This window comes from Myotis yumanensis, unplaced genomic scaffold (genome assembly GCF_028538775.1).
Source record: "Myotis yumanensis isolate MYYU_CA2020_CCGP unplaced genomic scaffold, mMyoYum1.0.hap1 SCAF_3, whole genome shotgun sequence".
In the NCBI taxonomy this organism is placed as follows: Eukaryota; Metazoa; Chordata; class Mammalia; order Chiroptera; family Vespertilionidae; genus Myotis; species Myotis yumanensis.
This window is the reverse complement of record NW_027223754.1, coordinates 183,211,797-183,226,347: the sequence shown is the minus strand read 5'-3', so window position 1 is coordinate 183,226,347 and position 14,551 is coordinate 183,211,797. Positions and strand designations below refer to the sequence as shown.

The 14,551-nt window shown below is 40.6% G+C and overlaps 2 protein-coding genes across 2 annotated transcripts in view; one reads left to right on the top strand and one right to left on the bottom strand.

The window, feature by feature from the left end:
* The first annotated feature begins 674 nt into the window (after positions 1 to 674).
* SPX (spexin hormone) lies at positions 675 to 7,212 on the top strand. Its single transcript, XM_070410593.1, has 5 exons — positions 675 to 1,529; positions 1,733 to 1,790; positions 2,430 to 2,492; positions 4,063 to 4,146; positions 5,338 to 7,212. The coding sequence occupies exons 1-5, from the start codon at positions 1,503 to 1,505 to the stop codon at positions 5,394 to 5,396; spliced, it is 291 nt and encodes a 96-aa protein (XP_070266694.1). The 5' UTR covers positions 675 to 1,502; the 3' UTR covers positions 5,397 to 7,212.
* Positions 6,369 to 14,551, bottom strand: part of GYS2 (glycogen synthase 2) — a 48,459-nt gene continuing 40,276 nt past the window's right edge. The window contains exons 15-16 of the mRNA XM_070410592.1: positions 13,694 to 13,774; positions 6,369 to 10,943 (exon numbers count right to left, since the gene is read on the bottom strand). Coding sequence (XP_070266693.1) covers positions 10,722 to 10,943; positions 13,694 to 13,774 — 303 coding nt within the window. The 3' untranslated portion in view covers positions 6,369 to 10,721. The remainder of the gene's footprint in view (positions 10,944 to 13,693; positions 13,775 to 14,551) is intronic.

The window sequence follows — 14,551 nt, the reverse complement described above, 5'->3', positions numbered from 1 at the left end:
CACCCCAAATTCATGTGCAGCTCTTCATTCCCTGCAAGTACCACCGAGCCTAAACCATCATCATCCCTTGCTTATAACCATGTTCCCAAATGAACTGGCCCATTTCTTCCTCTCCAATCTCATTTTAAAGTGCTGTGCCATTACCCACACAACTTTCACTCCATTGGTTTCCTTCCTATTCCTCAAATAAGCCTAGTTCTTTCCCATCCCAAGATTTTTCTTTACTTTCTTATGCATATAATACTAATTCTCACTCCAACTTATCCCATCTCTGATTCCACCTTAACCTTCCAGACCCCTCCCTCTATTTTTACCTTCCTACCACTTACTTTACCTCATCATGTTGCTTACTTTTACTTCATAATGCATTTAAAACGTCCTGTAATTACCTTGTTTACCTGTTTACTAGTTTAGAGTGTTTCTCCCCTGACTAGAAGGTAAGCTTGATTAAAGCAGAGACTGTGTCTCTTTGATGCCTGGCTGTGTCCCTTGAATTAAAAGGAGGAATGTCTAATGCATCGCAGGCAACCGATGTCAAATCCCATTGAGATTCCCTAACCTTTTCATTTCTGCCGAAATGATTCATCATTCGTCATCAGTGATAGCTTGTAGCTAGTTACCCAAACAAGTTTCCTTACTTTATTCATTTAGTGTTGCTTGTGCCAAAACTTAATCATTTTCTTTGGTGATGATGATGATAAAGAAGAAGAAGATGATGATGATGACCATGATGATGATGATACGCTGGGAAGTTAGTGGGAAAAACGGACAATAAGGCTGGTATTTTCAGAATATCTCCCAGTTGGTGTGATCAGTACCTGAACACATGGTGTCCACCCATCAATCATTTCTCTACTTCCTGCAATTGAACCTTCCTGGAGGAGTCATCAGATCCTCTCACTCTGGAAGACTGACATGAAGTCCCCGGGGACTCCCTAACTCTCCTGAAGCCTCAAGGAGGGGCCCTTGATGCTAAGGCTTTAAAAGCCTCCCCTTCAGAACAAGCTTGGAAAACTCACAGGTAAAGTTGTAGTTATCGCAGGTTCTGGAAAGGAGCAGAGCATGAAGGCAAGTAATGGTTTTACTTACTTAACTTTTAAACTATTTTATAAAACGCTTCAGAGCTGTTTACCTATTTTTGTATACTTAATAAGCATTTTAGAGGATATTTAAATAATAAGTCTTAACATATTAGAGTCATAAGAAAAAATTCACTTATTCACACATTTGTCATTTGGATTAAATAATGAAAATATATATATATATATTTTAAAAAAAGAGAACTCTCGTGGATTAAAAGGCAGACTGGGGACCCCTGCCCCCATTCTGAGTATTAAAAGAGAACACAGCAAAAAGTAAGGGGTTGGGAACTGTCCGGACATCCAGAGAGAAAGCAGAAGATCCTACAGGCACAGAAATGACTTTCTTTGATTGGTGGTTTCTTGTAGGGACTCAGAAGTCTGGCGGCAACAACCCTGGCTCTTTTCCTGGTGTTTTCTCTCATGGGAAATTCCAGCAGTGCCCCACAGGTAAGCAAACGCAAAAGAAAGACAGAAAGAAAATCAAGCTCCTGAGTGTTCTTTCCTTTTTCTTTTCTCTCTTTGCCTCCCTCTCCTATTTTTCTTTTCTCCGTTTCTTCACCCTCCTTTCCTTCCTTCCTTTCTTTTTGTTTTTCTAATAGAGGGCTGCGCAGCAATGTCTTATTAACTGCTTTTCTCTTTTCGGGTTGTAGAGACTCTTGGAGAGAAGGAACTGGACTCCTCAAGCTATGCTTTACCTGAAGGGCGCACGTACGTTGTTACAAATGCTTTGCTCTTCCTTGGGGGCGGTGCATGGGTCCATGGAATAGATGGAGAGCTGCGGGGAGGGGATAATATCAAGTTGTTACCTTCTGGAATCGAGGTCAAGGTCATCCCGGTCTCAGTTAATCAAGGGAAAGGGACGACAGTGGGGTAGGGTGGGGACTGCTGTTGGCAGGGGAAGACTCTGAAATCCTGACCCTAATAAGGATTGCTGGCTCTTGCCACAAAGGACGACTCTGGGGCTGCCTGGGGAACATCGCACTGGCTGGTGGACCAGATCGCGCTCCAAGGCCCACTCACGGCATCGGGCAGGGGCGCGCGGGGCGGGGGGGGGGGGGGGGGGGGGGTAGCGCGCGGGGCGGGGGGGGAGGGGGAAGGGCGCGCGGGGCGGGCGGGAGGGGGAAGGGCGCGCGGGGCGGGCAGGGGCGCGCGACCTTCCTTCCGGTCTCTCCATTCTGGCCCAGCCGGGGTTGGCCCGCCGAGGGCGCGAAACCCCGCAGCCCGGCGCAGGTCCTGGCCGGGGGCTTCCCTGCGGCGGCCACCGCGGCTGCGCGGCGCGGGCAACTGCGGTTTAGCCCGCTCGCCCCGGGCCGGACGGGCGCTGAGTCCCGCGTCTCCCCTTTGCAGAGGGCCGCCGCTTCATCTCAGACCAAAGTCGGAAGAAGGAGCTCTCCGAGCGGCCGCCGCCGGGTGAGTGACCGGGGAGTGAACTGGGCTGGAGCGAGCGGACAGGGCGCACTCCCCGGGCGCGAAGGAGAGCGTCTCCCCGCGGGAAGCGGCCGCGCAGGGGCGGCGGGAGAGCCTGCCCGGGCCCAGCCCCAGGGGGCAGAGCGCAGAGCGGGAGTGGCGGGGGCAGGGCGGAGGGGCTCAGGACGCCCCGCCTGGGCCGGGGCTGTCACTCCCAAGCTGGACTTGGTCGCAGCTGCTCAAAGTGTCGCTCTGGCCATCCCGGTGTGCAGAAAACCTGGGGAGTTACCCGAGGCCTGGGGTTCAGCTCTGGGGGTTAGGAGGGGTAGGGGAAATTATATAGCTTCTCCCAAAATGTACTTCCCCGCCATGACAGGACCTTTACACAGTCTCCTCTTAAACATTGTATTGTTATTGCTGTTATTGTTAAAATAGTGATTTACCTAGAAACTTCAAATCTACGCCTCTTATGTTACTAGAAAGAGCTAACAAAATGTTCCAAACCAGAAACAGTTAAATGGAGGCTATAAAGAATGGTGCTAGGGACTGTTATTTATTTTTTTTCATGATAAACCTTTCCATGCTACTGGATCATAAATCAATGAATTTTGGTAAAATTTAAAGACTGAAATGCTAAAATTAAAAAGTATATTTACTTTGCCCTGGCCAGTATTGCTCAATGGTTAGTGTGTCGGCCGGTGCACAGAAGGGTCTGGGTTCATTCCTGGTCAAGGACACTTACCTGGATTGCAGTGCGACCCAGCTGGGCCTCAAATCCATGTGTGTCTTGCTCACATCTCTCTCTCTCTCTCTCTCTCTCTCTCTCTCTCTCTCCCCGTCCCTCCCTTCCACTCTCTCTTTTTAAAAAAAGGAAATTTAAAAAGTATATTTATTTTGAAAAAAACAAACTCTGTGTTCACCACCTATAGGTGCTTAACAGGTATCCATTTACCTTTTTCGATATTGCAGTGTAATTAAGCTTATTTACTTTACCAGAATAAGCTATGTTTTCCGACTTCGTTTGCTCCCAAATTAAAAATAGTGGTTTGTGTTGAATCAGGATGTGTTGTCTCCTGTCAACTTGGACTTGAAATAATTTTGAATATTTAGCAGATATGCATTCCTTCAGTCAAACAATTGCCTTACGTGTGGCCAAGAATGTCGATGATCTCAAGTTGCTTTGGAAGGAATGACAGAAGAGGTTGTCCAGGCTCCCAGCAGGATCACATGTAAACCTTTCTGCCCAGACATCCCACATTAAGCTCTGAAGGGAGAAATTTCTCATGGGCTCCTTATCTTAATCCTCCTCGATTTCATGAAATTCTGTGTCATTTATAGCTTACATTCTCTTCCATCCCCTGTGATATACAACATAACCAATTGTAAGTAATGTCCACAGGAATGTGAAATGTTTCAATTTATAAAAATCAGTCTTCTGCGTAGGAACTCTTTGCTGAGGGATCACAAATCTATCTCATAGAGGTTTTTCTAGTGTCGTAGCATAGTGGGATAGGATTAAACTATATGAATAGTTAAATACTAATAGGATCTTTATACATTTTTGTTTCTCCAGAAAGACGAAGTCCAAACGCCCAACTACTTACTCTCCCGCAGGCAGCAGCTCTGCTATTGGCTTCCTTGCAGAAACCACAAGAAGGTACAAGTATAGTGACCTCTTTCAATTGCAGGACAGAGAGGCTTTGATTACTTTTTGGATTCTGTGTTGAGTGCAACAAAGTTGCCTTTATGAATTCAGGTGTTTTTAAAAAATAATTAAAATTCTCCTCCCCTCCCCCCGAAATGCACAGAATGTTGACTATTTAAAGGCTAGTATATTTCTCATTAAAGTGAGTACTAAGAACATAAAACCATTTCCTTGGAGAGACTGGGGAATTTCATATGAATTACCCAGCCCATAGCCTATTGTAATCTTTATTTCTTTTAGAACTTTAGAACTGAAAAAGCTCAAAGTCCAACTTTATTATTCTATAGTTAAAAAATCTGAGGCCCAAAGAATTTGAAATAATCACAAATACAATTGCTCACTATTAAAGGTTGAACCAAATGAAATTGCTGAAAACCAATTTTTCTTACACTTACGACACAGCGGTTTCATATGGTTCACCCTAATAGATACAGGACAGTTCCGATTCTGAGCCTGTGTACTTCTCACGACATTAGACAGCTCCTTCTAGGCCAGGATTAGGTGTGACCTTCAAATAGAGACATTCTGCCTGCATAGCATTAAAACTACTAGTTGAATTAAGAAACATCTTGATAATGGATTAGCCACGGCTTTTGGAGTCTATAGCAGTACTTGGTTCAAATTCTGGCTCTGTTGTGTTACTACCCGGGTGACCCTGAGCTTAGTATCAATAGGTAGGATGGAATAATGATATCCACGTGCAGGATTGCTAAGAACCAAATGAACATGGTATATACATTTTATAACTATTAAAAATAGAGGTCATTGAAGGGTAATAAATAGACCTAGACTTTTCCTTCTCAAAAATTGTAATGATGCAGTATTTATGACATAATTTAAATGTTAAAATGTATAAAAAATACAGTGAGTAGTCTGGTGATCAGGGCACGGGCTGTTGGCCCACAGCTCTGATGCTGTGCTCATGGAGAGTGAGGTGTGAAATGTGAGCTCTCTGATGTGTCTCATACTGAGGAAAAAAATTTAAAACTAAATCAATCAAATCCTCTTTTTTAAAAAATTTTCAGTAGCAGAGTGCATGAGTTAACATAACTTAGGAGATTAAATATTTTTCCGGTGGTTCTCTCTTTTTTTTTTTTAACCGTGGAAAGTGTGTTCATTTTATATAATTTTTTTTTCTTACAGCTGGAGAAGAAAACCTTGATCCAACCAGATTTCTGGACAACAGTCTGCTAAACTGGTGAAAATACACCAAGTTCAATGCAGTTACAGTTCTGTTCTTGTTGAAGACATGAAGCATGTAAATAAAACTCGTGGACCCTTTTTGCTTCATTTGCGGTCTTAGGAACAGGCACAACTAGTTTTATTCTTCTAGAAGCAAAAGTAAGGTGGAGTTCCTAGCTGGAAATATCATTGCCTTTTATTATTATTATTATTATTAATTATTATTATTATTATTGCTTCAGGTCCTTCTGTCTTAGATCACCTTCTGTCTTACTCTTGAATTTTTTTTAGATTATAAGACTGAATACTCCGGATAGGGTTCTTTTTGTTACAACAGATACCCTCCTGATTTAATATTATTAGTTGTTGGTTTTCTCATCCTGTCACCCAACTTGCATTGTCTTGTCGTCACTCAGCAGGGACTCTCCTTCTCCTTGTCTCCCTTTCCCACGTCCGAGGAGGGTGGGGGGAAAGCATGGCAGGATGAGGAAGAGTAGAGTGTGATTCTCTTGGCAGTTCACCCAGATGTAAGTTATGCAGGGAAGGGGTGGGATGGATAGGAAGGAAGCCCTGTGATTGGAACACTCAGAGCCGTGGCTGGGAGAGGGAGCCTCAGTGAGGCTGGAGAAGCTTGGAGCTCCCCCTTGTGCTCTCTGTGATCTCCCTGAATTCAGTTTAGAAACATGGATCTGAAAGTTACTGGAAAATCAGCAGATGAGACACCCTCTGTTCCTCTGTACCCCAGTTTTTTAGAGGTAACCCATTTTCCATGGCTAAACAGACTCAAAGACTGCTTACTCCAATGGACTAGACGCTAGGCTTCTTTTGACATCAAAACATTATGTAAAGACACCCTGACAAAGCATGGTACAATGTCTAATTTACTTCTTTTTAAAGTCAACTTGAGTTCAATACTATCAGGAAAATATATACACACATATTACCTACAACAAGCATAATGATATATTTATTTGTAAACACAATATGGCCAACTTGTTAATTATTTTTGACATAATTAATTGAAAGTTGTCATTGATAAATGTCATAACTAGAAAGTATTGTTAATTCTTATTGTTATCAATATATAGCCATTATTCAGTAGCTGAAGAATATCCTTATGTGAATGCCTGTAATTGGAATTACAATTTGACTGTGTTAAATAACCAAAACCCTGCTTATAAGGTTTGTCTGTAACTTGTTTCATAATTGAAAATGCAACCATATTCAAGTTAATGTAACATTGATCTCTGACAAAAAAATATGCTAGCATTAAAAAAATCTATGTGGCATCATAGTAAACACCTGTCATTAATTATGATTTGATTTTAAAGTGGATTTTCTAGACAGTGCATATATCCAGTTTATTGATAATTATTTACTCATCTGACATAGATTTGTACATATTGGCTATTTAAACATTATATCTATTTCCAGACCTTTTAAAAACATGTTTATTGATTTTTAGAGAGAGGAAGGGAGAGAGAGAGAGAGAACAAGAAACATCAATTTGTTGCCTCCCATATTCGCCCCAACCAGAGAGTTGGGGACCAAGCCTGCAACCTAGGAATGTGCCTGACCGGAAATCAAACCTTCAACCTTTTGGTGTATGGGATCAGGCTCCAACCAACTGAACTATACCCGCCAGGGCTATTCCCAAAACACTTTTAAAATCTATCTTATGAATAATAAAGACCATTATAAACTTATGAACAAAAATAGGTACAGAGGCAGTGCTGCCTCAAACAGACTGTCAAACTGCAGCAGGAAGGCCTGGGAGGGTAGGGGGGCAGAAGGGGGGGTGAGAGATCAACCGAAGGACTGATGTGCATGCATATAAGCATAACCAATGGACATAAGACACTGGGGGGTAAGGGGGGCCAGGGGATTGTCAAGGGCGGGGGAAAAAAGGAGACATATGTAATACCCTTTGTAATACTTTAAGCAATAAAATAAAATAAAATACAATCTATCTTATGAAGTAATTCTTCCAACAGTGAACTAAAACAATCTCAAGTATTTTGCCCCAAAACAGAGTTTTTAAAAGCTGTCTACATGGCCAGTTAAAATAATACCAGCTCCATGTATTATAAGTAGTTGAATTCTTCTGCTGTACAGATATGCTGATTAGCACAGTCATTGCATAAAGGCCCCCATGCCCAGTTTGCTGTAACTATCTATCTCTCTTTGCAATCCTTTTTATTTCTGGTGTGTGTGTGTGTGTGTGTGTGTGTGTGTGTGTGTGTTCAACATTGAAATGAACAAATGATCAGGGATCAACATTTTTCACATTGTGTGGCTTGGATTTTAAAATTGGGAAATATCTGCCTCCCATGCATGCACTACCTCACCTCCAGGTCGGACTTGGAAGCCACTTTTAGCACAGTTCCAGTTGCTCTTCCCCTTTTTGCCTCTCTATCCTCTCCCCCCTGTGGCTAACCGGGCATTGTTTACATATGTAACCTCCAGTGTGGGTTCGCAATTACTCTTTGTTTCCCTGGTTTCCCCAGGTGATACCTCCTCCCCTCCCACACCACCACTGGGAACATGAGAGGGAAGAGAAGGTGAAGAGGCCCTGACTTTAAAATAAGCTTCCAATTCACTTTTCATTCTTTACCTGGTTATGAGAAATGGAAGTCTATATCCTATCATCCTTGAGTTACATTATTCTACTTCGGCCTCAGGAGAAAGGGGAGTTGAGAATGAGCCTGTTTAGCCTCCTGATTCTGGACTGTAATTTCCTTTAAGAAGAGTTCATTTCTGTTTTGCTTTGATCTTTACAACTGCCATGTGAAGCAGGAAATTGTATCTCCCATATTACTTCATAGAAAGTTAGGCTCATCCTATGAAGCCTCTTGGGACCCTCCCCGCCTCCCCCCATCTGGCCAGTTCCTTTTCTTAGTGCCCCTGTGCCCTGGAAAACGATTAGTATTGCACTTCTAATATTTTATATTCTCGTCTATGTGTGTAAAACCAGCTCTGTTAACCCTAACTCTTACCATGGGAGGAAGTGTGGCACAAGGCAGAAGAAAATGTCTTGCTGTCAGCTGGTCAAGCACACGCAAACTACTTTCTATAGTTCCTGTCCTCCACCTGCTGAATACCTACATTCTTTAAAAGCATCGTTTTTGTACCTCTTTCTCCCAATAAGACTATTCATTTACGCACCTACTGTGTATTGGGCCCTGTGCTAGACACAGAATCATCTAAAAGTCCTGTTTGCTCCTCATCACCAGGATTTGTTAATCTTGGGGAAAGGACAATAAATTATCAGGACAAGGGGAAGGAATCAAGTGGCAGCAGCTGTCGGAACAGAGGGTCTGGTGCCAGGTAGAAACTGATGCTGACACAATGCCACTCAAAACCAGGTGTTTGCAAATCAGTTAATTTCCATGTGTACTCTCATTTGTACTCATTTCTAATCAGAGGACTCTTCTTTCATTTTGTAAAAAGCACTTGAATTTGAAAGTTTCATATTATGAACGTATTTTATTATATAGCTCATAAGTGACCCAACCAATTACCAATCAAGAGTATCATCTGGCCGAAACCGGTTTGGCTCAGTGAATAGAGCGTCGGCTGCGGACTGAAAGGTCCCAGGTTCGATTCCGGTCAAGGGCATGTACCTAGGTTGCGGGCACATCCCCAGTGGGAGATGTGCAGGAGGCAGCTGGTCGATGTTTCTTTCTCATCCATATTTCTGACTCTCTATCTCTCTCCTTTCCTCTCTGTAAAAAATCAATAATATATATATATATATATATAAATAAAAGAGTATCATCTGAATACATACAGTATGTCACTTTACCAGAGATATATTTTTATGGTTATTTAATAGTGAAACTCCTTTTTAATCACGAGATCTTTCTGGTACTTCAGCAAAAGAGCTTAGTATTGTAATACAAGTCCATCTCATATTTTTCTGATCTCCCATGCAGACCTTACAAATTGCTCTGCAGACACTGAGTTAATTGGCATCCATGGAGCATTATTCAAGGGTTGGACTTTAATTTATTGCCCTTTTTTTCCCCCCTGAACATCTACATAAGGTGAGCTTGCAACTGTCTTCCATTTTGGCCTGATTTGTTGTTTTATCTACTGTTCTTTTTCCTAACAATGGGGCAATGGGAGAGCTGGATTATGGTTGTTAGCTCGGCTTGAACTATCTGACCCACCATCATTGTTATTCTTCTCCTGTTGCTATCAACATTATAGCACTGAGAAAACCAAAACATTTTTAGAGCCTCAATTAGCCAACTGAGATACCAACCAAGGTATTCACTGTGATGTAAATAATACTCAGTAACAACACTCGGTTGTGAAAAAAAACAATCCAAGAGTGAGTGTAGATTTGTTTTTGCAAATTTAAATTTAGTTACATTTAAAACATAAAGATGCTTAATTACATTCAACAAGGTCTCTATGCACAGCATGACTGTGTTAGAGACACTGTCCTTGTTATAGACTATAAATTTTATTTTTAAAAGATATTTTAAAATGTTGTCCTTTGTAAGGCACTATTATGTAGCAGGTGCTTTATACATGTTATCTTATTTAAATGTCTAGAAGAATTTTAAACAAAACATTACCAATGAAAGTTAAATCTTTAAATATTGATATATTTATTCATTTGGATTTTGAAAATTATCATCTGTGATTGATTGGCCAAGTTTTCAAATAAGCTTTCCTTTTAAACAATAAGAAAATTGTTATAGTCAGATGCTACAGTACAGGTGGTAACATCTTTCTATCATTAATTTGAGAAGTGTCCTTGTAAATATGCATGAATATGTATCAATATTTGGATTTAAGATAACTACTTTATTATGGGTTTTGATTGCCTGCAAAGCTAGATATAAATTCATGTTTTTGACTCATGTGAAAATGAAAATAATCATTAAAGAACGAGTTATTTAAAATATGTAGGTAGTGCACATTCATGGCTGAGAACAGAATCTTGCGTGGGGGAGGGATGAGGGACCTGTTTGGTAAGTATGGAAGCTGTATAAATAATAAACAAAGGCTTATGGTGCTGCTAATTTAAAAAACACTAGTAAAAATTGTTATTGCTTAAATTAACCATTTAAAAAACACTTCCAGTCCCTCTCCTTTAATTAACCTTCTTCCTCATGTCTAAATTTACTGGAGAGAAAGGAGTTTAAGAAAATAACTTGGCTTTTATTTTAAATGATAAAATCGCTATTCACGTCATTTCCACTTCTTAGGCAGAGAATAAATTCCACTGTGATTCTTAGAAGAAGGAAATGAGACTGGTGGCATTGCCATGGTTTTAATAACCATTCTTACTGTGCTCTCACTAAATGAGCTCTGTTCCACCAGGGGGGAATTCAGTTCTTATATTCACCATGCAGCTTTTTCTTCCCATGAGGGACATGGCCCAGAGAAAATGGTGACTTAATATTTAACCGATCCCTTTCCGCCTCCTCTTCCTCATTGTATCTCTCGTCTTCATCTTCGTCTTCCACATCACTGCTCTGAGGACTGGAGACCTGAGACCCTGTAGGAGAAGGTGGTACTGAGGAAGGCCTGGGGTATTTAAATCCCTCTGTCTGCCAAAGACAAAAATAAGATACAAGCATTATAACAACTTCTTAATTTTCCAATATGTAAACATTTTGCATGTGCATTTTATAAAAATCATAGTTGGATTTTTTTTATGGCTGAAGGAGAAATTATTTCATTTACATACAATGTCTGTCTATGTATAAAATTTTATCTTTAAAAGATAAGTTAATAGTAAATTAGCGCAATTAAGTACCTCCCACTTTTCTGTTTGGGTTAATATTGAGATAGTATGAGAGTAACACTGGACTCCATCTTAGAGGCCTGACAGTGACTCCTTGCTTTCAGTAAAATTCCGTAGTTGAAATTAACCTGGCCACACTGTTGGATATTTTTTGTGGTCTGTTCAGGAGCTACTAATTTTTTTTAAATGAATTATTTTTTTAAATTGATTTCAGAGAGAGGAAGGGAAAGGGAGAGATAGAAACATCAATGATGAGAGAGAATTATCGATTGATTGCCTTCTACACACACCCCTACTAGGGATCAAGCCTGCAACTGGGCATGTGCCCTGACTGGGAATTGAATGGTGACCCCCTGGTTCATGGGTTGATGCTCAACCACTGAGCCACACTGGCTGGGCAAGGAGCAACTAATTTTGATTCTGGTACCAACAAGCTCAAGAGAGATTCATTAAATAAATAGTTTTATTTTATTAATCATTGACTTGTGGCAGATACTATATATATGTTATTGTATTTAATCTTTGTAACAACACTCCAATAAATTTGTTTTCCACATTTACAGAAGAAAATTAAGGGTTACAGAGGCCAAATGACTTGCCAAAGGTCATATAGCACATGTGGTAGAGCAAAGAGCTGAGACCAGCGTGAGAATCTCTCCAGAACTTTTCATCTCAACTGTTACATTACACTGCTGATCGTGTTAGTCTCTATGTCAGCCTTTAGATTTGCTCAATGAAATTGCAGGACATGGGCAGCCACCACTACAAAGAATCCTGGAAACTGGGCCACTGAGCTAACTCTGAAATTCCACCAGCTATTTTTAGTTCAGTTAATAAGAAAGTATCACTAAGTTTTAAACAAATTGTCCTTCCACCTAAGATTGATTGAGATAACTCATTTTATAAAAACAAATATTAAGCATCAAATATGGGTCAGGCATAATAATGGCAATGAGAAAACGAATAAAAAACATGATCCCTGCTCTCTAGGAGTTACATGATTGAATGAGGAGACAAATGTAAAACTATCACAGTACGTTACTGTATTTCAACTATTTTTATACATTATTATTATGTCATACTTGTACAGTCATTTCACATTTCAACACTATCTGAAAGCAACACAGAAAAACAGCTGAGTCCTGCAATTAGGACTTGACTCAGAAGAGATGCTCAATACTTAATAGCTGAATAAGTAGATTAATGAATGAATATAGCTGAATTACCTTCCACCTATAAAAAGATAAGCACTCATTCTTTTAAAATCATGAACATGGGAGTGAAATTTGCAGAATGAGGGATTTACAAATACTTTCTCCTTCTCTATGGGCAAATTTCACCTGTGCTATCTTTCTAGGTCTGTTCTGGACACCTAATATAGGTGGGATATAAATTGTATTAGTAGACAAAATTGTTTATGGTAAAGTGATCCTTGATTGAGAACTTAACACTGAACTTGGAGGATCTATAAATGTTAAATGAGGATCCTTAGCTTTGGAGAATCCATGAATTTGATGAGTCTTGCAAGTGGGCATATTTTTGCAGAGACCATGGAAAATGTCTATGGAAATTGACACAAGATATTGGCTCCTGTGAGCTTAGCTGGATCTCATACCCAATGGTATGGTTCTCATCTTCTTGCACCTAAACTATCACCTGAGGGGGACAAAGACGTTTAGCTCTTTGACCACGATGTAGACTGCTGTAAGGCCAATCCCACTGAAGAGAAATATCGATGCTGCCCTGCTTTAGGCAGTGTTTCCTATCTTACATCCTTCTAAGTGAATCTGATGCTAAGCGGCTGATGTTTTCCCATAAATATAGTGTCTGGTTGTACTTTCGAAGACTCCCCGGTGGCCACTGCTGAATGGAACATAAATGTCCATCCTGTCCAATCCCTCCTGTGGTGCTTGAATTCGGTCTATATTACTCTTGCCAAGCAGTCACCCTACATTTAAACACTTCCTTGTAGAGCAAATCAACTTCCTGTGAAAGCAGGCTACTTTATTTTGAACAACTCTCAAAAGAATGGATGTCTAACGGAGCAGTTTCGAACAAGAAGGCCGAGAGAGATTTCATGAGAGATTTAATTGATTTCAGAGAGAGGAAGGGAGAGGGAGATATAGAAACATCAATGATGAAGAGAATCATCGATTGATTGCCTCCTACACACACCCCTACTAGAGATCAAGCCTGCAACCTGGGCATGTACCCTGACTGGGAATTGAATGGTGATCCCCCCCACACACACACAACTTGGTTCATGGGTTGATGCTCAACCACTGAGCCTCACTGGCTGGGCAAGGTGCTTCTACTGGCCCTTAGTGAGTTAGCTGACTGTCTGCTCATCTTACACATGAGGCTACCTCTGAATCGAGGGCTTCAAGTTGCTCTGATCTGTCAGTTCCTCTATTCTTTGCTTTGATGCGGCACTATGAAAAACTATAGTAGTTTGTGTACGTAGCTACTTCCGAGTTAAAAGGTATTGTTAGGACTTACTCTAAATAAGAAATGTAGCTTTCAACACCAACAAGTAATACACAGAATACTTACCGTTGGTGGTGATGTGGATTCCACATGGAATTTATCTGGAAACGCTCTGCTTAATGTCAGGTGCCTGGCATGCTGGTAATACTGTGATAGAAGACCGATTCACAGGTTAAAAAAAATCTATATAGTTCAACAACCAAGTTATTATGTAAAATGTTTTTCTTTTAGTTATGAAATATATATATTTTAAGTGACAGATTCTATTCATTCTAAGTTTGAAAATCAGAAAAGAAATGACAGCTTATGGTTTTCTTATTTATCAATGACCAGGTAAAGAAACACTACAGCCCAGCTGGGTGGCTCTGTGATTGAGTGTCAACCCAGGAACCAAGAGGTCACCAGTTTGATTCCTGGTCAGGGCTCGATCCTAGTAGGGGGCATGCACTACAGGAGGCAGCCAGTTGATGAAGTTTCTCTCTCATCGATGTTTCCATCTCTCTATCTCTTTCCCTTCCTCTTCTTCCAAAAATCAATGAAATCATTTTTTTTAAAGAAATGCTACAAAACATGGGAGGGGAAAACCAGACTGGCCTTACTGAACTTCGTGCTAAGGGGACTGAAACCACTGGGTTCATTCTACAGAGAAGCAATATGTGTGGGGAGAAATGATGAGACCCGAATAATCAGACAACGTGAATTTAAATCCCACTTTAGACCATAGGTAAGAAATGTAAGTCCGAAGAGCAGCAATTTTCAACTGGTGTGCTGCAAGAATTCTTCAAACATGCAATACCTGACCATTTAGTCAAGGGCACTGATCTCTTTCCCCTTAGATTGTTAAAGGAAAAAAATGACAACAGCCAACACAACAATAGTCCAGTTTGTGAATGAATCAAAATGATACCTATGCTTTTTGTCTGT

Excerpts from the sequence above, each read along its gene's own strand:
- SPX (XM_070410593.1), top strand. The coding sequence starts at position 1,503 with ATGGGAAATTCCAGCAGTGCCCCACAG. Across the intron at positions 1,530-1,732 it reads ATTCCAGCAGTGCCCCACAG|AGACTCTTGGAGAGAAGGAA; the intron begins GTAAGCAAACGC and ends TTCGGGTTGTAG. Across the intron at positions 1,791-2,429 it reads GCTTTACCTGAAGGGCGCAC|AGGGCCGCCGCTTCATCTCA; the intron begins GTACGTTGTTAC and ends TCCCCTTTGCAG.